We start from the raw sequence: 24,672 nt of genomic DNA, 5'->3' as shown, positions 1-24,672 counted from the left end.
AACCAGTCACATTCATTTGTGAATGCAATTTCCAAAATGGAACGGTTTATTTATTGTTTACATTAATCATTCAAGGGAGGCTTTATTTCATTTTAAAACTAAAATGCTTGATTGTATTTCAAATCATGAATGACTCGTACGCTGTGTGATGACCTGAACAAATTAATAATTGATTGATACAGTAGCCTACATAAGTATTGATATATATGCTTAAGTTACGTAATAATAACAATAAGGAGATCAAAAAAGTTATTATTTTTATCATTTGGAACAGTGTAAACAACACTAAATACATGATAAATAATACCAGAGGCTGTTGTAACGAAGAAAAAAAAGTCTAGAGCATTTATTACAGCATAGTAAAGATTAAAAACAGCCAAAAAATGTATCTGACATGTTGTGGTTGAGTGAAGCTTGGCCCTCACGGAATCAGTAGGCTATTAAACAAACACTCGAACAGGCAACAGAAACAGGATCCATCTTATTTCTGTACAGCCAGGCACGTTTAACAGTTAGGTTATTAATTATAGACCTAATTAAGTTGGGGTTTCCGCTCTCCTCTCTTTTCTTAGACAATAAAGGCAAGGGCTGTTCTCTCATCTCCTCATTCCGCTGCTGCCTCCGCCGCATTGTTCTCAACACCAACATGCTGATTAACTTTACTATTATGCACATAGCAACATGGTCTCTAGGAAAAGGCGGCAATTCAACAGCGCACTGATGTGTTTCAGAACCGCGGACAGCAAGCTCTCTTGAACACGGGAGAAAGCGCATCTGTTATAAAATATTATTTCGTATTAGTGTTGCACCATTGATCTTATGGAATATAACCATGTACAATTTCTGTAGCAAATGTCTTAAGAATGATGGACTCTGCCATCCCCACGCCCTCCACAATGGATTAGTCCAATCAGACAGGTGTCTTGTACACCTTGATTATATATATTTTTTTGCTATTGCTCAACTAAAGAAATCTCAGTCGACCAACAACCTATCGACCAAACAATCGAACAGTTGACTAAATGGGGTCAGCCCTAGAATAAATGGCTAATAAACGATAAGCATTGTGAAAGCATTCTACCCACATAATGCAACATTTATTTATTTTTTTATCAAAACGTAAATCCGTGAGAATTTTTTTATAATCGAATGTACCTCAAAAAGCTCTAATCGCTCACCACTATACACTAGAGAAAAAGCTATTTGTTTTTTAACACAGCAGCCACATATCATCAGACAGGCCCTGGTTCAGTAGCCTACGACCTGTTGTTGCAATGTTGAAGTGTCTTACGATGGAACCTACTTCAAAGCCAAATGGAACATAGTCACAAAAGCACAGTGTTTATTCAATGATATTTTTAAACAAAAAAAAACGAAAGGACAAATTTAGAGCGGAAGTTTGTTTTCCTGTGAGTGTTGAGCTATTTTTTTTTGCGGAACGGTGAAAAGACGTTGAGCACCGCAGTGGTGCGTAAAGACCTCTCCGGTGAGCGATGAGTGGGATTTGGCCCACAGTGCTGCTCCGGCAGTCCTAATTCCCTGCATGGCGTCTAGCGGTGGCGGCCGGCAGCAGTAACCCAACAGAGCGGGGGAGAGAGGGAGGGGAGGAGCGGGGGAGATAAGCAGCCCTTGTGACTGAGCACTGCTCATCACTGGCACCAGACCGGCTGGAGCAGACCCATTTCTGTCAGAGCACTGACCAGCAGAGCAGCATCCCAAATAGCACCCTATTCCCTATGTTTCGTACCCTACGGGCCCTGGTCAAAAGTAGTGCACTATATAGGGAATAGGCTGACATTTTGGACACAGTACAGAGCAGAGCCAGGTCCTGCCTGGCTGGCAGCATGGCTTCCTGACTCACTCCACTGACTCGCTCTTTATCCCCCACAACACTGCCCTTCTCTCAATCCTCCAGCTCCCAGGCATTGATACTGACTCCAACAAGGCCATGCCATTTTAGAATTTCTCCTCAGCTATCACGCTTTCTCTGGAAGAACCGTGTCTGTGTTAGGATGAATAATAGAGTCTACAGTGGTCTACCACAGTGTGTGTGTGTGTACACGTGTGTGTGTGTACGTGTTTAACTATACTTGTGGTGACCAGAAGTCCCCACAATAATTTTTAACAAACACAAATTTAACCAACTGGCGACATTTTGTTGGTCCCCACAATTTTTTGTGACCCCACAAGGTCAACTGCTATTTATTTCTAGGGGGTTTAGGTTTAAGGTTAGAATTAGGGTTAGGAGCTAGGGTTAGTTTTAGGGGTTAAGAGCTAGTTTTAGGGTAAGGGTACGGGTCAGGGAAAATAGGATTTTGAATGGGGCTGAATTGTGTGTCCCCACAAGGTTAGTTGTACAAGACTGTGTGTGTGTGAGTGTGTGTGTGTGTGTGTGCGCGCACAAGGGTTCAGCAGAACGTGGCTAACGGTCTGTGAGAATGCATCCAGACCGACCGCCATAATGGCCATCGTGTGGTCTACAGACAGGACGTCATCATTAGGGGTAATAATGACAGACAGTAGTAGTTTGTGCAGTGAACCTTGTACTGTATCAAGTCTCTTTCACCCAGCATGCCATCTACACTATATATGCAAAAGTATGTAAACACCCCGTCAAATTAGTGGATTCGGCCATTTCAGCCACACCGGTTGTTGACATGCAATCTCCATAGACAAACATTGACAGTAGAATGGTGTTACTGTAGAGCTCAGTGACTTTCAACGTGGCATCGTCATAGGATGCCACCTTTCCAACAAGTCAGTTTGTCAAATTTCTGTCCTGCTAGAGCTGCCTTGGTCAACTGGAAGTGCTGTTATGGTGAAGTGGAAACGTCTAGGAGCAACAACGGCTCAGCCACGAAGTGGTAGGCCACACAAACTCACAGAATGGGACTGCAACACTCAGTACCGAGTTCCAAACTGCCTCTGGAAGAAACATTAGCACAATAACTGTTTGTCGGGAGCTTCATGAAATGGATTTCCATGGCCGACAGTCGCAGACAAGCCTAAGATCACCATGCGCAATGCCAAGCATTGGTTGGAGTGGTGTAAAGCTCGCCGCCATCGGACTCTGGAAAGGCTTCCCAGAAGAGTGGAGGCTGTTTTTGCAGCAAAGGGGGTACCAACTCCATATTAATGCCCATGATTTTGTAATGAGATGTTTAACGAGCAAGTGTCCACATACATTGTCATGTAGTGTGTCTACGTCTGTGAGTCATCCTCTACAAGCTAACACCAACATGGACGAGACACTAGCATGACATCATAGACAGGACGTCATCCAGGAGTACTATCTGCTCAAACACCATCTGTACTGTTGATATGGGTCTGGGGCTAACGGTGGACGATAGGAAGACATCTGTACTGTTGATATGGGTCTGGGGCTAACGGTGGACGATAGGAAGACATCTGTACTGTTGATATGGGTCTGGGGCTAACGGTGGACGATAGGAAGACATCTGTACTGTTGATATGGGTCTCAGGCTAACGGTGGACGATAGGAAGACATCTGTACTGTTGATATGGGTCTGGGGCTAACGGTGGACGATAGGAAGACATCTGTACTGTTGATATGGGTCTCAGGCTAACGGTGGACGATAGGAAGACATCTGTACTGTTGATATGGGTCTCAGGCTAACGGTGGACGATAGGAAGACATCTGTACTGTTGATATGGGTCTGGGGCTAACGGTGGACGATAGGAAGACATCTGTACTGTTGATATGGGTCTGGGGCTAACGGTGGACGATAGGAAGACATCTGTACTGTTGATATGGGTCTCAGGCTAACGGTGGACGATAGGAAGACATCTGTACTGTTGATATGGGTCTGGGGCTAACGGTGGACGATAGGAAGACATCTGTACTGTTGATATGGGTCTGAGGCTAACGGTGGACGATAGGAAGACATCTGTACTGTTGATATGGGTCTGAGGCTAACGGTGGACGATAGGAAGACATCTGTACTGTTGATATGGGTCTGAGGCTAACGGTGGACGATAGGAAGACATCTGTACTGTTGATATGGGTCTGAGGCTAACGGTGGACGATAGGAAGACATCTGTACTGTTGATATGGGTCTGGGGCTAACGGTGGACGATAGGAAGACATCTGTACTGTTGATATGGGTCTGGGGCTAACGGTGGACGATAGGAAGACATCTGTACTGTTGATATGGGTCTGGGGCTAACGGTGGACGATAGGAAGACATCTGTACTGTTGATATGGGTCTGGGGCTAACGGTGGACGATAGGAAGACATCTGTACTGTTGATATGGGTCTCAGGCTAACGGTGGACGATAGGAAGACATCTGTACTGTTGATATGGGTCTGAGGCTAACGGTGGACGATAGGAAGACATCTGTACTGTTGATATGGGTCTGGGGCTAACGGTGGATGATAGGAAGACATCTGTACTGTTGATATGGGTCTGGGGCTAACGGTGGACGATAGGAAGACATCTGTACTGCTGATATGGGTCTGGGGCTAACGGTGGACGATAGGAAGACATCTGTACTGCTGATATGAGTCTGAGGACGATACGATAGGAGATGACCTCAACAACAAGTAATGGTGTCAGTAAAGCAGAAACAGCAGTAACATCAGCCTACACACTCACAGCTTCCTTCCACACAAGATTGTATTAATATTTCTGACACCTTGGAAGTAGTTTGTTTACCAGGTCAAGCTACCTACCTACCATCTTCCAACCCAGCTCCTTGTCACAGCTCCCTCCCACACAAGTTGTATCACATTTCGTACACCAATGGTTTTGTTTACCTATTTGAGCTCCTACAGTGCCTTCGGAAAGTATTCAGACCCCTTAACTATTTCCACATTTTGTTCCGTGTTAGCCTTATTCTAAAATGCAATAAATAAAAAAAACATACTAATAAATCTACACACTATACCCCATAATGACAAAGCGAAACCAGTTGACATTTTTACAAATGTATTAAACATAAAAAACAAATACTTTATTTACATAAATATTCAGACCCTTTGCTATGAGACTCGAAATTGAGCTCAGATGCATCCTGTTTCCATTGATCATCCTTGTTTCTACAACTTGATTGGAGTCCACCTGTGGTAAATTCAATTGATTGGAAATGATTGGTCAAGGCACACACCTGTGTAAGGTCCCACAGTTGACAGTGCATGTCAGAGCAAAGGTTGAAGGAATGAGGTCAAAGGAATTGTCCAAGACAGGATTGTGTCAAGGCACAGATCTGGGGAAGGGTACCAAAACATGTCTACAGCATTGAAGGTCCCCAAGAACACAATGGCCTCCATCATTCTTAAATGGAAGAAGTCTGGAACCACCAAGACTCTTCCTAGAGCTGACCACCGGGCCAAACTGAGCAATCGAGGGAGAAGTGCCTTGGTAAGGGAGGTGACCAAGAACCCAATGGTCACTCTGACAGAGCTCTAGAGGTCCTCTGTGGAGATGGGAAAACCTTCCAAAAGGACAACCATCTGTGCAGCACTCCACCAATCAGGCCTTTATGGTAGTGACCACAAGGAAGCCACTCCTCAGTAAAAGGCACGACAGCCCGCTTGGAGTTTGCCAAAGGGCACCTAAAGACACTCAGAACATGAGAAACAAGATTCTCTGGTCTGATGAAACCAAGATTTAACTCTTTGGCCTGAATGCCAAGCGTCACGTCTTGAAGAAACCTGGCACCATCCCTACGGTGAAGCATGGTGGTGGCAGCATCATGCTGTGGGGATGTTTTTCAGCAGCAGGGATTGGGAGACTAGTCAGGATTGAGGCAAAGATGAACGGAGCAATGAAAACATTCTCCAGATCGCTCAGGACCTCAGACTGGGGCAAAGGTTCACCTTCCAACAGGACCACGAACTTAAGCACACAGCCAAGACAACACAGTAGTGGCTTCGGGACAAGTCTCAATGTCCATGGGTGATCCAGCCAGAGCCCGGACTTGAACTCGATCGAACATCTCTGGAGAGACCTGAAAATATCTGTGCAGCAACGCTTCCCATCCAACCTGACAGAGCTTGAGAGGATCTACAGAGAAGAATTGGAGAAACTCCGCAAATACAGGTGTACCGAGCTTGTAGAGTCATACCCAATAAGACTCGAGGCTGTAATCGCTGCCAAAGGTGCTTCAACAAAGTACTGAATAAAGGGTCTGAATACTTATGTACATGTGATATTTCAGTTTTTATTTTTAACAACTTAGCAGAAATTTCTAAAAAACTGTTTTTGTTTGTCATTATGGGGTATTGATGAGTGGGAAAAACTATTTAATCAATTTTAGATTAAGGCTGTAACCTAACAAAATGTGGAAAAAGCCAATGGGTCTGAATACTTTCCCGAATGCAGCTTATAGACAGACGCTGTGAGGCTTGTAGCCGTGATGATAAACCAACGATAATAAATAAACAGCCTTCTGATAATGACACACACACACACACGTAGATAGAGTACACTCAGACACACACAAGATGTACACAGACGTGTGCACACAGTCCGACACACACACACGTACGGGCCCCCAGACCTCATGTCCTGTATATATGTACTGTGGAGCCATAGGCAGTATAGCATTAATAGGTTGGTTTGGTCTCCTCTCAACTACGACACCAGGGGCTCTGGCTGCTATTCCAACTATTCACAGCCAGAGTCTCACAGAATTCATTTCTATATGTGTCTATGGGAGACAGACAATTCAACAGAGAGCATAATGACTATATTCTCTATACATACTGTATAGTCCGGGTCTTGGCAACAGTACTTCATTTACACTCATCGTTTCTGGTCGTAATTTACTCTGGATTATGTCAGCCTATTTTATTACTAGCCTACTTCTAAAACCAGATTTAATCTAGCTTCAGATATGAAACAAAATGTCAAGCCACACATTACTAGATTGTTACATTGCAGACATATAGTCTAACACAGTGGTCCCCACCCAGGGGTACTAGGACCCCTGAGGGTACTTGGTCTATCCACAGGGGGTACTTGAGAAGACTCATGAGACCATAGGTCTACTGGTAAAATGCACATGAGGGGGTACTTCAAGGGTACTCCAGACAGACCAAACTCAGTTGGTGGTACACACACACACACACACACACACACAGAGCGCCACTTCCTTTGCCTCTACATTGTCAGCTGCTTTGTTCTGGACAGGAAGTTAGACAGGTGGCACTATGGTGCCGTGGGGCCAGTCTGGCGCGGACCGACACACACACACACACACACACACACACACACACACACACACACACACACACACACACACACACACACACACACACACACACACTCTGTGGGGCGAAACTGGCACAGTGACAAGCGAACACACAGACAGGTCTGTATATCCCTAATGACACCCTAATCCCTAAGTAGTGCTCTATGTAGAGAATAGGGTACCATTTGGAATGCGGAACGCTGACGGGGAGACGGGCCTCGGCATGACTAAGCTCTGCTCCACTTCCTCAGGACAACCGTGAACTGGCAGACCAGGCACTACTCAACTTCACGAATAACCAGGATGAAATGTTTCCTCTTCCTTTCACTTTCCCATTTCAGACCTTTTCTCTGAGGAAATCATGCTAAGTGACATCCAGTATGAAGGAAGTTAGGAGGTAGTTTCGCGAGCCAACGCTAACTAGCTTTAGCACAATGACTGGATGTCTATGGTAACAGCTAGCATGCTTCAAACTGCACTCAGAGACATACAAATGGTATCCACGAGTTCATCTGACTCTGGGAAAATATGTATCTACCCCTGGGATTTGGCCAGTGCTTCAGATGGTGCTTCAGATCACGGACCTGGTTTACCAACCCTCCTGACGCAGCAGAAATAAAATAAATGAGTAAACAGCTCTTCAGTAAACAAGGATTAAAACAGGTATTCCTGTAGAAATAGTTCTCAATAGCATTACAATGTGCACTTTGTAAGGCAAACAAATACACAAAATACATTATTTGAATGCGTAAATGACAGCGCGCCAAACCCAGTTTAATCTCCGGCATCCCAACCAAACTCTAACATGCATCTTTCTCTCTTTAGAGGCTACATTGACAGACATGGAACTATACACAACATATTCAATAAATTTATGTGTATTTTCTAAACCAATGAACCATTCGTTCCAACATCTGGTTGTTTAATATGTGAAGTCAGAATACAGGCACAGACCGGTACAGATGAACTACAACAAAACACATTACTACTGCAAGTCTGCCAGCACGGACGACCACGACTCAATAAATACAAAAGAACCGGAGCAACGGGATGTAAGCCACTGTATTACTGTACATGAATTCAGCCCAACCGTTTTCACTGCTGTTAGTAAGAGCTTATATAGTTTTTGTGGCAAGAAAGGGTGAATCCTAAATGGAACCCTAATTAGTGCACTACTTTGGACCAGGTCCATATTTTTTTTTTATATTTATCTAGGCAAGTCAGTTAAGAGCAAATTCTTATTTACAATGATGGCCTACCGGGGGACAGTGGGTTAACTGTCTTGTTCAGGGGCAGAATGACAGACTTTTACCTTGTCAGCTCGAGGATTCGATCCAGCAACCTTTTGGTTACTGGCCCAACGCTCAAACCACTAGGCTACCTGCTCTAACCACTAGGCTACCTGCTCTAACCACTAGGCTACCTGCTCTAACCACTGGGCTACCTGCTCTAACCACTGGGCTACCTGCTCTAACCACTGGGCTACCTGCTCTAACCACTAGGCTACCTGCTCTAACCACTAGGCTACCTGCTCTAACCACTAGGCTGCCTGCTCTAACCACTAGGCTACCTGCTCTAACCACTAGGCTACCTGCTCTAACCACTGGGCTACCTGCTCTAACCACTGGGCTACCTGCTCTAACCACTGGGCTACCTGCTCTAACCACTGGGCTACCTGCTCTAACCACTGGGCTACCTGCTCTAACCACTGGGCTACCTGCTCTAACCACTGGGCTACCTGCTCTAACCACTAGGCTACCTGCTCTAACCACTAGGCTACCTGCTCTAACCACTAGGCTACCTGCTCTAACCACTAGGCTACCTGCTCTAACCACTAGGCTACCTGCTCTAACCACTAGGCTACCTGCTCTAACCACTAGGCTACCTGCTCTAACCACTAGGCTACCTGCTCTAACCACTAGGCTACCTGCCACCCCATTAGAACCAGGGTACCATTTGGAACGTCCTCTAAGCCAACTCTCAGTCAGACGATGTCTGGATGGAATCATCTTCGATTGTCATTTCTCACAGAGCATTGGAACATTTGGTAGCCTACAGTAATACAGTAAAAGGGGAAATTACAATGCAGTTGGTTGGAAGGCTTCAACAATCTCTTCTTTCTTTCCATGGAGACAAACAAGAGGGCTGATATAAAACTGGTTTGATGAATAGAGATTCATAGGTCGGCTACAGCCCTGCCTACAGACATCGTGTGACTGACTGAGGCAGGCTAAGGGACTGGCTGACTGAGATTTCCTGGGAATGCCCAACTGAAGATCATACAGACACAGGGCTATGAGTAAGACATCTTTAAGCATGCATGTACGTGCACGCGCCCACACACACACAGTCCTGTGGCGGCATGTGAAACAGGATCATACGATCAGGCTGGGGGTGAATGAGTGATGGGAAATTCTGAGGAAAGAATGCTTCAAACTGAAAAAAAAGGAGCCTTAACCAACCCGTCTGTCTGTCTGTCTGTCTGTCCGCCCGCCCGTCCGTCCGTCCGTCCGCCCGTCTGCCTGCCTGCCTGTCTGCCTGTCTGTCCATCCAGCCCTGCAGGGCATGTTAGCTCTGTCTGTCACATTACACAATTTGTTCCAATGTGGACACACCAGGCAGTTTCCAGTCTGTGCTCCAGTCATCTCAGTAAGGGGAGAGACGACGGTCTGTCCCAGCTGTGGACGTGACTGTCATGACTACAACCAGTCAGCCAACATCCTATATGGCGTCTGTCTGTCTGTCTGTCTGTCTGTCTGTCTGTCTGTCTGTCTGTCTGTCTGTCTGTCTGTCTGTCTGTCTGTCTGTCTGTCTGTCTGTCTGTCTGTCTGTCTGTCTGTCTGTCTGTCTGTCTGTCTGTCTGTCTGTCTGTCTGTCTGTCTGTCTGTCTGTCTGTCTGTCTGTCTGTCTGTCTGTCTGTCTGTCTGTCTGTGTGTGTGTGTGTGTGTGTGTGTGCAGCAGCAGACACTGAGGCTCTGGGGGATTACAGAGAGGACAAGGCATAACTCTGACCTCTGATAACGGTCAGACAGTAGTCGCACATACACACAAAGAGAAACACACACACACACACACACACAGTAGTCAGAGACAGAGACGGGCCGGCTTCTGATGGCCCGCTGATAGGCGTCTGCCACCAACAAAGAACACTTATCTATGGGAAACCGCTGACCGCCGATCCATTCAGACTCAGAGTCTCTCTCCCTCCATGTCCATAAAGGGCCCCTCTTCCTCTTGTTTTGTTTGACCATGGGCTCTTCTTGTTTTCCATTCAGACAGCCGGTCACTCACTCGCTCTGCCTCTCTCAATTCAATGGGCTTTACTGGCATGTTAACATACAATACTCTTGAGTGTTGAAAACATTAAGACAGGGAATGGCCGTTTTCTTCTCCCATAACGTATTTTTTATCCAAGAGGTCCATGAAATCGTCATATTTTCCCGATGTGGTGCTTTATTTTCCCATGACAGACTGACCAGGTGAATCCCTGCTGATCTCTTGTTAAATCCACTTCAAATCCATGTTGAATGTCCTGTCCTGTATGCGGTCTGTCTATTGTAGTTCATCTGTACCAGTCACAGAGCTGGTGTCAGGTTAAAGAAGGATTTTTAAGCCTTGAGACAATTGGAGAATGTGTGCCATTCAGAGGGTGAATGGGCAAGACAAAATATTCAAGTGCCTTTGAACGGGATATGGTATTAAGTGGCAGGCGCACCAGTTTGTGTCAAGAACTGCAACGCTGCTGGGTTTTTCACGCTCAACAGTTTCCTGTGTGTATCAAGAATGGTCCACCACCCAAAGGACATCCAGCCAACTTGACACAACTGTGGGAAGCATTGGAGTCAACATGGGCCAGCATCCCTGTGGAATGCTTTCGGCACCTTGTAAAGTGTATGACCCGACAAATTGAGGCAGTTATGCTGTTCTGAGGCCAAACTCGTTACATTACAGCATTATTCTAAAATTAATAATGATTAAATAGTGTTATTTACAAATCAATCTACACACAATAGCCCATAATGATGACGCAAAAACAGGTTTTAGAAATGTATAAAAAAAAAAAAAACATGGAAATATCATTTTTACATAAGTATTCAGACCCTTTACTCAGTACTTTGTTGAAGCACCTTTGGCAGCGATTACAGCCTCGAGTCTTCTTGGGTATGACGCTACAAGCTTTGCACACCTGTATCCTTTCAAGCTCTGTCAGGTCTCTCCAGAGATGATTGATCAGGTACAAGTCTGGGTTCTGGCTGGGCCACTAAAGGACATTCAGAGACTTGTCCCAAAGCCACTCCTGTGTTGTCTTGGCTGTGTGCTTAGGGTTGTTGTCCTGTTGGAAGGTGAACCTACGTCCCAGTCTGAGGTCCTGAGCACTCTGGAGCAGGTTTTCATCAAGGATCTCTCTGTACTTTGCTCTGTTCATCTTTGCCTCGATCCTGAACTCTGGAGCTCTGTCAGAGTGACCATCGGGTTATTGGTCACCTCCCTCCCCAAGGCCCTTCTCCCCTGATTGCTCAGTTTGGCCGGGCAGCCAGCTCTATGAAGAGTCTTGGTGGTTCCAAACTTCTTCCATTTAAGAATGATGGAGGCCACCGTGTTCTTGGGGACCTTCAACGCTGCAGACATGTTTTGGTACCCTTCCACAGATCTGTGCCTCAACACAATCCTGTCTCGGAGCTCTACGGACAATTCCTTCAACCTTTGCTCTGACATGCACTGTCAACAGTGGGACCTTATATAGACAGGTGGGTGCCTTTCCAAATTATGTCCAATCAATTGAATTGACCACAGGTGCTCCAATCAGGTTGTAGAAACATCTCAAGGATGATCAATGGAAACAGGATGCACCTGAGCTCAATTTCGAGTCTCATAGCAAAGGGTCTGAATACTTATGTTAAGGTATCTGCTTTTTTTTTAAATAAATTTGCAAAAATTCCTAAAACCTGTTTTTGCTTTGTCATTATGGGGAATAGTGTGTAGATTGCTGAGGATTTGTTTTATTTAATCCATTTTAGAATAAGGCTGTAACGTAACAGGGTACTGAGTGGCCCGGCTAGTAGTGGCTAGTAGTGGCTAGTAGTGGCTAGTAGTGGCTAGTAGTGACTATTTCACAGTCTGATGTAGTAGTAGTGGCTAGTAGTGGCTATTTCACAGTCTGATGTAGTAGTAGTGGCTAGTAGTGGCTATTTCACAGTCTGATGTAGTAGTAGTGGCTAGTAGTGGCCAGTAGTGACTATTTCACAGTCTGATGTAGTAGTAGTGGTTAGTAGTGACTATTTCACAGTCTGATGTAGTAGTAGTGGCTATTTCACAGTCTGATGTAGTAGTAGTGGCCAGTAGTGGCTAGTAGTGACTATTTCACAGTCTGATATAGTAGTAGTGGTTAGTAGTGGCTATTTCACAGTCTGATGTAGTAGTAGTGGCTAGTAGTGGCCAGTAGTGACTATTTCACAGTCTGATGTAGTAGTAGTGGCCAGTAGTGGCCAGTAGTGACTATTTCACAGTCTGATGTAGTAGTAGTGGCTAGTAGTGGCTATTTCACAGTCTGATGTAGTAGTAGTGGCTAGTAGTGGCTAGTAGTGACTATTTCACAGTCTGATGTAGTAGTAGTGGCTAGTAGTGACTATTTCACAGTCTGATGTAGTAGTAGTGGCTAGTAGTGGCTAGTAGTGGCTAGTAGTGACTATTTCACAGTCTGATGTAGTAGTAGTGGCCAATAGTGGCTATTTCACAGTCTGATGTAGTAGTAGTGGCTAGTAGTGACTATTTCACAGTCTGATGTAGTAGTAGTGGCTAGTAGTGACTATTTCACAGTCTGATGTAGTAGTAGTGGCTAGTAGTGGCCAGTAGTGGCTAGTAGTGACTATTTCACAGTCTGATGTAGTAGTAGTGGCTAGTAGTGGCTAGTAGTGGCTATTTCACAGTCTGATGTAGTAGTAGTGGCTAGTAGTGACTAGTAGTGGCTATTTCAGTCTGATGTAGTAGTAGTGGCTAGTAGTGACTATTTCACAGTCTGATGTAGTAGTAGTGGCTAATAGTGGCTATTTCACAGTCTGATGTAGTAGTAGTGGCTAGTAGTGGCTAGTAGTGACTATTTCACAGTCTGATGGCCTGGAGATGGAAGCTGTTTTTCAGTCATTAGGTCCCAGCTTTGATGCACCTGTGCTGTCTCCGCCTAGTAGATGATAGCAGGCCGTGGCTCAGGTGGCAGAGGTTCTTGGTTATCCTCTAGGCCTTCCTGTAACACCAGCTGCTGTAGATGTACTGGAGGGCAGGCACTGTGCACCACCCTCTGGAGAGATCTTCACCCTCATCGATGTGGATGGGGGCGTGCTCTCTCTGCTGTCCACGATCAGCTCCTTCGTTTTGTTGACTTTGAGAGAGAGAGAGATAGGTTATTTTCCTGGCCCCACCCTGCCAGGGCCCTCACCTCCCTCTTCAGGCTGTCTCGTGGTAATCAGACCTACCACTGTTGGGTTGTATTTAGAATGGTGTTTGTTCTTCACAGGTAGCCCTTGTGGCAACAGGTCACCAATATTGCTGCTGTGATGGCACACTGTGGTATTTCACCTAATAGATATGCGAGTTGATCAAAATTGGATTTGTTTACCAATTCTTTCTGTAATATGAGGGAAATGTCTCTGTAATATGGCCATACATTTGGCAGGAGGTTAGGAGGTGCAGCTCAGTTTCCATCACATTTTGTGGGCAGTGTGCACATAGCCTGTCTTCTCTTGAGAGCCAGGTCTGCCTACGGCAGCCTCTCTCAATAGCCTTGCAAGGCTATGCTCACTGAGTCTGTGCACAGCCGTTCCCTCTCCTTCTGCTGTTTGATTGACTCTTGGTTGTATCTCATCTCTTTAATAGATTTTCCTGTAATTGGTTTCATCCCTCTCTTCTCCTCTCTCTTGCCCCGTGTCGTGCCCCGTGTCAGGCTGAGAGATGAATGAGACCATCACTATATCTTTATGATCACAACAATGTTCTAAGCACTACATTTACATCATTCCCCTTTGCTTGATTTTGCCTGTCACGGTTTACTGTTTTTAAAAAAAAATGTCATTCTGAAATAGGATCTTTCATGTACATAAAGTGCATGGGCCTAGGAAGAATTCAACAGTTCTAAAAGAACAGGAAACATCTGAAAATAAAGCACCACACCAGGCAAATATGACAATTTCATGATCATGGACCTCTTGGATGAAAAATACATTATGGGAGAAGAAAACAGCCATTCCTTGTCTCTTTCACTCACTATCTATGTTTCTCTTCTCTCCTCCCTCCCTCCCTCCCTCCCTCCCTCCCTCCCTCCCTCCCTCCCTCCCTCCCTCCCACAGAGCTCTGAGTAGCGGTCCCATCTCGTCTGATGAGGAGCGTTCCAACTGGCCCCTTCCTCCTTCCTGAAAGCCTTTGCTTCATGCTCCTTCGCTAGATTTCCCTGGCGCAGGAGTGTGTGTGCGTGCATGCATAGCCAGGAAGAGCAGGAGGCGCAAGGGAGGCAGGAGAGCACAACATGCCAATACAAACCGTCTGATCCGAGGCCAAATCAGACCCTTAATAATAACCACAACACTGTTAACATCCCAGTCCCCTGTGGTACCACCTACACATCCCTTCTGATTGTCCAGAGGACTATAGGCTGTCCTCTGCCGTACAAATACCATTCATTCGTCCGCTTGGCTGTCAGACAGAACAGGCTCGTTGTCCTACATAAAGACATCAGTGTGAGTAGTGTACTAAAGTCCTGATTTACAACCAGGGTGCATTGTAGACTGTGGTTAGCTGCAGCCATGGTACGTAGACAGACAGTAAATGGATTTAGCTAGCTAGCTGCCATTCTAGAATGAGAGAGAGGACGTGGAAGAATCATAAAGCAGACAGAGGAAGTAAGTAATGAAGAGACTAGCACAGAAAGGCACCTGACTAGTCTGGCCAATGCTACAGTGTTGTCTGTCTATTTCTATGTATCTGTGAGCACACAGCCCTCTTTGGGACTGTGAATGGGAGACATTATGGGGTTATCTCAAGGAGGACTCGACAGACAGACCCACACACACACACAGGTCTGAGGATCCTTCACCGCTGGAAATCAACAAGACAGACTGGTCTGACCTCCTGCTGAACCCTACCCAGCAGCAACTAGTGGTCTGAGAAGAGCCTTGTGTGAAGAGAGACAGACTGGGGTAATGCAGAAGTGGACGATTGGAACGATGAAGAGAGTAAAAAACCTCCACAAAACACTACAAAGAAAATGTCAAATACATTTCTTCCTTTTGGCCAAAGTCTCTCCAATCCATCTATGAATCAAATGTATTTTATAAAGCCCTTTTGCTTATACAGAAACCCAGCCTAAAACCCCAAACAGCAAGCAATGCAGATGTAGAAGCACAGTGGCTAGGAAAAACTCCCCAGAAAGGCAGGAACCTAGGAAGAAACCTAGAGGGGAACCAGGCTCTAAGGGGAGGCCAGTCTTCTTCTGGCTGTGCTTTGTTGAGATTATAAGAGTACTTGGCCATTAAGGCCAGATTGTTCTTCCAGCTGAGTGAAATAATAATCACAGTGGTTGTAGAGGGTGCAACAGGTCAGCACCTCAGGAGTAAATACACTAGCGTTCAGTTCCAGGCCCTGAACCCGCAGGCCCCATCATCCCGACGACCCAGAGAGAGAGCTGGGTCTGGGGTCAGCAGGCTTCCTGGTTTCTCTGACCAGGCCAGCAAAACATTTCTTATGACAGTTTATTTTTATCGCAGGTTTCTACTCCAGCCCTTAGAGGACGAGAGCGTCCTGTAGTTTTCCACAAGTGTGTCAGAGACCTAACCAGTCTCACCCTAACCAGCCTCACCCTAACCAGCCTCACCCTAACCAGCCTCACCCTAACCAGCCTCACCCTAACCAACACCCTAACCAGCCACACCCTAACCAGCCACACCCTAACCAGCCTCACCCTAACCAGCCTCACCCTAACCAGCCTCACCCTAACCAGCCTCACCCTAACCAGCCTCACCCTAACCAGCCTCACCCTATCCAGCCTCACCCTAACCAGCCTCACCCTAAGCAGCCTCACCCTAACCAGCCACATCACTGAGGATCCCACAGTTCAATCACCACAGGCAGAGGTCTGACTCTAAAGGAACCATCAATCAACGGTTTACTCTGCTGTAGTACTTTACTACTTCCCATTAAAACAACTGGACTGCGTCCCAAATGGCACCCTATTCCCTATGTAGTAAACTACCCTATAGGCCCTGGTCAAAAGTAGTGCACTATATAGGGAAAAATATGCTATTTGGGCTGGAGGCCTGGTATCACAGAGCGAGGACTCAATATAAAAAAACAAAGACATCACAAGTCATTACATACATTGATCAAATATCTAGACAGAGAAGAGGTCTAACATTACTGTCTTGGTCTGACAATGAGGAAACAACAGGCAACACAGCGTCTCAAAGCTGCTCATTAAAGTGAAATGCATCCTAGCTCTCTGGATATATATGTGTGAGAGAGAGAAAGACAGAGAGAGAGAGAGAGACAGAGAGAGAGACAGAGAGAGAGAGAGAGAGAGAGACAGAGAGAGAGAGAGAGAGAGACAGAGAGAGAGACAGAGAGAGAGAGACAGAGAGAGAGAGAGACAGAGAGAGAGAGAGATAGAGAAAGGAAAGTCTCTCTGGCGCTGTCCTCTACCTCCACAACTAATGTCAGAGAGAGTCTGGGCTTACATCAGTACAATTACATTTGAACGTTCAAATGATGGGATGTAAACCGATTTAGTGATTTATGTGACGTATGTGTTTGACGAGGGAGAGTATACAGTCAGGGAGGTTAGGTTCCCCTTGCTGATCAACCCTGTACAGCTACAGTCATAGGTGTCCTCTCAGAATAACAGAACCTCACAACATATATAACACTGTGTGTGTGTGTGTGTGTGTGTGTGTGTGTGTGTGTGTGTGTGTGTGTGCCTGCGTGTGTGAATGACTGAGTTAGCATGTTTGCGCGGGCGTGAGTTAGCGTGTTTGCGCGGGCGTGAGTTAGCGTGTTTGCGCGGGCGTGAGTTAGCGTGTTTGCGCGGGCGTGAGTTAGCGTGTTTGCGCGGGCGTGAGTTAGCGTGTTTGCGCGGGCGTGAGTTAGCGTGTTTGCGCGGGCGTGAGTTAGCGTGTTTGCGCGGGCGTGAGTTAGCGTGTTTGCGCGGGCGTGAGTTAGCGTGTTTGCGCGGGGCGTGAGTTAGCGTGTTTGCGCGGGCGTGAGTTAGCGTGTTTGCGCGGGCGTGAGTTAGCGTGTTTGCGCGGGCGTGAGTTAGCGTGTTTGTGCGGGTGTGTGTGGGTGTGTGTATCTGCATCCCTGTGCATGTTTGAGATAGATTTGGGTGGTATACCGGTGTTGGGTTTTATTTCACTTATTAGATGTGATGCATGACCATTTACAGTAGATGTAGGCCTAAGTATGAACGGACTGTAATGCACTAAGAGGTTTATATTGTATTAACATAGATTGAGCAACATATAATAGACATGACTAACTGGAGGGTTGCTGGCTAGTAGGAGTGTAGGCTGAGTAGACTCGTGACACACACACACAATGCCTGGTTGTGGGGCCGCTGATGGACAGGTGTATGTGAGGAACTGATAGAGGGGAGAATGGCTGTGGCACAAGAACAGGCACTGTCCTTGGGTGTCTGACTCTCGGGTTCACACACGAAGATAAGCTAGAAGACAACTATGGTTGGCAACAAAGATGCGTCTAGAGGCTGGGACCAGCCTGCACACCAACGACAGGATGAGTAAATTTAAACCACACTCATCCTCCCTCTGACAGGCCAGCAGTGAGCGGGAACTATCTCTGTCAGAGTATTTAATGAAGAACTTATGATGTCATTTTCAGTTCTCTGTTTGCCCTGCGAGGTGTTACAGTGAACCCGTATATACGAACATTGCATTTACCATTTATTCTGCTTGACTAATTCTATTAATAAACAGCTGAAAATATATTCAGTAGCCTAGTGTTAAATTTTGTTCTGATACCAGAATTGAATTGCCCTAACACCGGGGTATTTTGAAATACCCCTAACACCAGGGTATTTTGAAATACCAACGGTATGATTTTCAACACAACAACAACAAATACTTCCTGGATCCAGACCCCTGCTGTTTAATAATTGTTTTGTGTGTGCAGCAAACCTTTTGAGATAGCTGTATAACGTTATGAGCTGGGGTGTCTGTCCTTGCAATTAGTTTGTGTTTGATTGCGCTTGTTAGCATTTAGCTAGCATCCGCTATGGGAATTTGCATATTATTAAAAAAGATTTACGTTTGGAAAGAAATAGCGCCCCCTTGTGTGCACTGCTGATAATACTGTATAACCCTGTACAGCAACAGGATAACGGTACGAAACCCCAGTGGTCTCCTTGTACTTACTTGCTACCCCTGAGGCGAGGCCGTAGAGCAGGCCTCCACCGTCGGACTGCTGATCAAAGATGTGTGTGGCGGGAGGAGGACACTTCTCCTGTCTGATGAAGTTATACAGCAGGGTCTTCACTAACCGACTGGTCAGGGACACACTGGCAGGACAGAGACAGAGACGAGGAGGTCAGTGACAGAAACTAAGCCACAGCATCACACAAAACAGGTCTGATTAATGTGTACAGCAGGGTCTTCACTAACCGACTGGTCAGGGATAAGAGAACCACAGTCTGTAACACAAAGTCAGACACCAGGAAACAGACCTGCTGGCAGTGGATTAACATGACTTTAACCATCATAGGTCATCGTATGTTGTAACTGTTTCCTAAAAGCACATATCTGAAGAAACAGGGGTGTTGTTTACCGATTCTATTTATTTCCTGTCAGTGAACCAGAGGAGAGTTGTTCTCATAATCTCAAGACCGATGTTGAAATAATGAAATAGGTTAAAGGCCTCGAGAGACAGGATGACTAGCCTTTCTGTGTTATTAATAATAATAGGTGTTTTCTGTTTTTGAATGTTTTTGTGGGAAACCAACGTTAAAACATGAAAATAGCTTGGACAGATACGGGAAAACTGACCAAGAAAAACACGTTTGTTGTGTTTAAAATGTGAGGAGAGAAACACAAATTCTATTGTGAGAGGCTGGTGTGTGTGTGTGAGAGAGAGGCTGGTGTGTGTGTGTGTGTGAGAGAGAGGCTGGTGTGTGTGAGGCTGGTGTGTGTGTGAGAGAGAGGCTGGTGTGTGTGTGTGAGAGAGAGGCTGGTGTGTGTGTGTGAGAGAGGCTGGTGTGTGTGAGGCTGGTGTGTGTGTGAGAGAGAGACTGGTGTGTGTGTGAGTGAGTGAGTGAGTGAGTGAGTGAGTGAGTGAGTGAGAGTGTGAGTGTGAGAGTGAGTGAGTGTGAGTGTGAGTGTGAGTGTGAGAGTGAGAGTGAGAGTGAGAGTGAGTGTGAGAGTGAGAGAGAAGTGGACAGCTTAGAGAAACAGCTTGTGTGTTTTTGTGGGCGTTGTTTTTCGTCCGATGCTTCCTGTGTGCCCTGGCCAGTCTCCCACTGGACCCAAGACAGGGTCGGACCGTGTGTGTGTGTGTGTGTGTGTGTGTGTGTGTGTGTACTACGCCCTGTGTGTATGTGCGTCTCTTTGTGAGTGTGTACGAACAACGTGCTCTCGCAACAAAACAACACTCCAGCATGGCGGCAGCCAGGCCAGGCAGGAACTCTGTAACCCTGAACCTTTGACACAACACTGACCAGAGCACTACCCCTGCCCGTCCTGTCCCGTATCCTTACGCCACAGACACAATCACTATGTGTTCTGCCTCCTCTTGACCCCTGGTTACACACTACCAGACGGGTTAGGGCCAGACCAACCCAAATGGCACCCTGTTGTCTATGTAATGCACTATTTTTGACCAGAGCTCCACAATGGGCCCTGGTCAAAAGCAGTGCACTAAATAGGTTATAGTGTCATTTGGGACGTACCTCTCTAGAACCACCAGGGAGATAACTGGCTCTCTGCTTAGTGCCCGAGACAGACAGATATCTAAGCTGGGCCACTTTTCACAGAAAGTGAGAGCTGAGAACATGTTACTCAGGAACCTTGAATCTGAAACAAATTTCCAAAGACTCATGAAGACTTGCTAAAGTTCCTTAGTTAGGTTCATGTGATTGTGTTGTTCTGGATATTCCCGTGCCAAAAGTCTAGGTTACTTTTAGATCATGTGATTGGGTCATTGTGTCAAGTAAGAATAAATTGGGATGTCTGAGACCATGTGTGTTGAGGTATGTAGCAGACCTGGGTTCAAATTGTATTTGATTTTTTTCAAAATGTCTCCACACTCCAATCGTCCCTTCATCAGGTACTGGTAAATGAGTCCGTCTCACAGGATCTGTGAGTGTGTAGATCCATGTCTCTACTCACCATCGTTCCTTCATCAGGTACTGGTAAATGAGTCCGTCTCTCAGCATCTCCTTGTGGAAGAGCTGGTAGGACAGTAACACCAACATGGTGGTCACAGCCTCAAACAGGATACTGTACGTGATGTCCCTGTGAGAGAGAGAGAGAGAGAGAGAGTGAGAACATCTCCAATCCAAAATGAAATCTAGAATCGGCTTCCTATTTCGCAACAAAGCATCCTTCACTCATGCTGCCAAACATACCCTCCTAAACTGACCATCCTACCGATCCTCGACTTCGGCGATGTCATTTACAAAATAGCCTCCAACACTCTACTCAACAAATTGGATGCAGTCTATCACAGTGCCATCCGTTTTGTCACCAAAGCCCCATATACTACCCACCACTGTGACCTGTACGTTCTCGTTGGTTGGCCCTCGCTTCATACTCGTCGGCAAACCCACTGGCTCCAGGTTGTCTACAAGTCTCTGCTATGTAAAGCTCCGCCTTATCTCAGCTCACTGGTCACCATAGCAGCACCCACCTGTAGCACGCGCTCCAGCAGGTATATCTCACTGGTCACCCCCAAAGCTAATTCCTCCTTTGGCCGCCTCTCCTTTCAGTTCTCTGCTGACAATGACTGGAACGAACTGCAAAAATCACTGAAGCTGGAGACTCATATCTCCCTCACTAGCTTTAAGCACCAGCTGTCAGAGCAGCTCACAGATCACTGCACCTGTACATAGCCCATCTGTAAACAGCCCATCTATCTACCTACCTCATCCCCATACTGTATTTATTTATTTATTTTTGCTCCTTTGCACCCCAGTATCTCTACTTGCACATTCATCTCCTGCACATCTACCATTCCAGTGTTTAATTGCTATAATTTAATTGCTATCCTACCTCATTTGCACATGATGTATATAGATTTTTCTACTGTATTATTGATTGTATGTTTGTTTATTCCATGTGTAACTCTGTGTTGTTGTATGTGTCGAACTGCTTTGCTTTATCTTGGCCAGGTCGCAGTTGCAAATGAGAACTTGTTCTCAACTAGCCTACCTGGTTAAATAAAGGACTTGTTCTCAACTAGCCTACCTGGTTAAATAAAGGACTTGTTCTCAACTAGCCTACCTGGTTAAATAAAGGACTTGTTCTCAACTAGCCTACCTGGTTAAATAAAGGACTTGTTCTCAACTAGCCTACCTGGTTAAATAAAGGACTTGTTCTCAACTAGCCTACCTGGTTAAATAAAGGACTTGTTCTCAACTAGCCTACCTGGTTAAATAAAGGACTTGTTCTCAACTAGCCTACCTGGTTAAATAAAGGACTTGTTCTCAACTAACCTACCTGGTTAAATAAAGGACTTGTTCTCAACTAACCTACCTGGTTAAATAAAGGACTTGTTCTCAACTAACCTACCTGGTTAAATAAAGGACTTGTTCTCAACTAGCCTACCTGGTAAAATAAAGGACTTGTTCTCAACTAGCCTACCTGGTTAAATAAAGGACTTGTTCTCAACTAGCCTACCTGGTTAAATAAAGGACTTGTTCTCAACTAACCTACCTGGTTAAATAAAGGACTTGTTCTCAACTAACCTACCTGGTTAAATAAAGGACTTGTTCTCAACTAACCTACCTGGTTAAATAAAGGACTTGTTCTCAACTAACCTACCTGGTTAAATAAAGGACTTGTTCTCAACTAGCCTACCTGGTTAAATAAAGGGCTTGTTCTCAACTAACCTACCTGGTTAAATAAAGGTGAAATAAAAAATAAATAAAAAGAGAGAGACAGAGAGACAGAGACCTGTTATAGTATCATTATTTGGTGGTTGTGTTGCACAAAGCCTGTTCAGTTGATAGGAAACATGGCATTCTGAAGGAAAGTGGTGTGTCGTGGTTAGGAGGACGAGGTAACTTAAGCTAACCCAGAAGGGTTTGTGTAACCTAGAAGCTGCTCTCCTCTCCTGGATTGGCCTTCATGTGGTGACTAACAGATTGAGCATCTCTGTCTTGTTGTTATAGACAGGTCAACAAAAGTGAAGGTGGCGCAACTACACTATGTGGCAAAACGGATGGGGTTGGCGTAGCTTGTTGACAACATGGAAACTATAATTCTGTCTCAAATGTTTATTGAAAACATGAATACATTTGCACAATGTGCACGTGTTGTCTCAAACATATTGTTACAGTTGTTGGTTAGCTAGCATTTCTTTTGTTGCCATATTAGCATAGACGCGACATCAGTCAAAACACCTCAAAACAAGACACGGTCTCAATTCGTTAAAACTAGCTGAAACGAGCCCCCTACGATTCCCCACATGGCAGCTTCTTCTAATTGTTGCTAGCCATCTGGCCATCCAGAACCACAACACATGGTCCTACTGCCCCATTGAAGCGTTCGCATCGTTTGTGACGTTGTCAGCTGAAGCTTCTACGTCTGTAATAGATAGTCGTGACACAAATATGGTCCTCCATCCTACAACCACCACAGGATCCAGTCCATCCTACAACCACCACAGGATCCAGTCCATCCTACAACCACCACAGGATCCAGTCCATCCTACAACCACCACAGGATCCAGTCCATCCTACAACCACCACAGGATCCAGTCCATCCTACAACCACCACAGGATCCAGTCCATCCTACAACCACCACAGAATCCAGTCCATCCTACAACCACCACAGGATCCAGTCCATCCTACAACCACCACAGGATCCAGTCCATCCTACAACCACCACAGGATCCAGTCCATCCTACAACCACCACAGGATCCAGTCCATCCTACAACCACCACAGGATCCAGTCCATCCTACAACCACCACAGGATCCAGTCCATCCTACAACCACCACAGAATCCAGTCCATCCTACAACCACCACAGGATCCAGTCCATCCTACAACCACCACAGGATCCAGTCCATCCTACAACCACCACAGGATCCAGTCCATCCTACAACCACCACAGGATCCAGTCCATCCTACAACCACCACAGGATCCAGTCCATCCTACAACCACCACAGGGATTCTACTGTGATTACTGGCCCGGTTCTATCCTGAGGAAACTTGGTAGTGGTACTGTTACCTGCTGATGAACTGGACCACACGTACTGACTAACAGATGGAGGAGCGTCTCCATGTCTCTGTGTGATATAACCAGTGCTTGATTTCGACTGAAATAGACACCAGTACTCATTTTAAACTCCTCTACACTTTTGAGTTAAAATTCTATTTGAGGTGCCGGTACTCAGTTCTGGTACTCAGTTCCGGTGCTCAGTTCCGGTGCTCAGTTCCGGTGCTCAGTTCCGGTGCTCAGTTCCGGTACTTAGTTCCGGTGCTCAGTTCCGGTGCTCAGTTCCGGTGCTCAGTTCCGGTGCTCAGTTCCGGTGCTCAGTTCCGGTGCTCAGTTCCGGTGCTCAGTTCCGGTGCTCAGTTCCGGTGCTCAGTTCCGGTGCTCAGTTCTGGTACTCAGTTCTGGTGAGCTCCTGCCCAAGTACAACACTGGACATAACTGCATGTCTAAAGTGACACTGGTCGTCACAGAGAGAGAGAGTCCTATGGTCTGACTGCCATCACCCGGCTCTCTCTATCCCTCCCACTCTCTTTCTCTCCCACCCTCCCACTCTCTCTCTCTCTATCCCTCCCACTCTCTTTCTCTCCCACCCTCCCACTCTCTTTCTCTCTATCCCTCCCACTCTCTTTCTCTCCCTCCCTCCCACTCTCTTTCTCTCCCACCCTCCCACTCTCTTTCTCTCCCACCCTCCCACTCTCTTTCTCTCCCACCCTCCCACTCTCTTTCTCTCCCACCCTCCCACTCTCTTTCTCTCCCACTCTCTATCCCTCCCACTCTCTCTCCCACCCTCCCACTCTCCTTCTCTCTATCCCTCCCACTCTCTCTCCCACCCTCCCACTCTCCTTCTCTCTATCCCTCCCACTCTCCTTCTCTCTATCCCTCCCACTCTCCTTCTCTCTATCCCTCCCACTCTCTTTCTCTCTATCCCTCCCACTCTCTCTCTCTCCCACCCTCCCACTCTCCTTCTCTCTATCCCTCCCACTCTCTCTCTCTCCCACCCTCCCACTCTCCTTCTCTCTATCCCTCC

The 24,672-nt window shown here is 46.1% G+C and overlaps 1 protein-coding gene across 3 annotated transcripts in view; it reads right to left on the bottom strand.

Moving 5' to 3' along the window:
* The window catches only part of dym (dymeclin), a 161,202-nt gene that overhangs the window by 109,556 nt on the left and 26,974 nt on the right, over nt 1-24,672 (bottom strand). For all 3 annotated transcript variants that reach the window (XM_029692339.1, XM_029692338.1, XM_029692340.1), the window contains 2 exons: nt 20,592-20,717; nt 18,627-18,769 (listed from right to left, as the gene is read on the bottom strand). In XM_029692339.1, the coding sequence (XP_029548199.1) occupies nt 18,627-18,769; nt 20,592-20,717 (269 nt within the window). The remainder of the gene's footprint in view (nt 1-18,626; nt 18,770-20,591; nt 20,718-24,672) is intronic.

Source organism: Salmo trutta, chromosome 15, assembly GCF_901001165.1.
Source record: "Salmo trutta chromosome 15, fSalTru1.1, whole genome shotgun sequence".
Classification (NCBI taxonomy): Eukaryota; Metazoa; Chordata; class Actinopteri; order Salmoniformes; family Salmonidae; genus Salmo; species Salmo trutta.
This window is presented reverse-complemented; position numbering and strand designations above follow the sequence as displayed.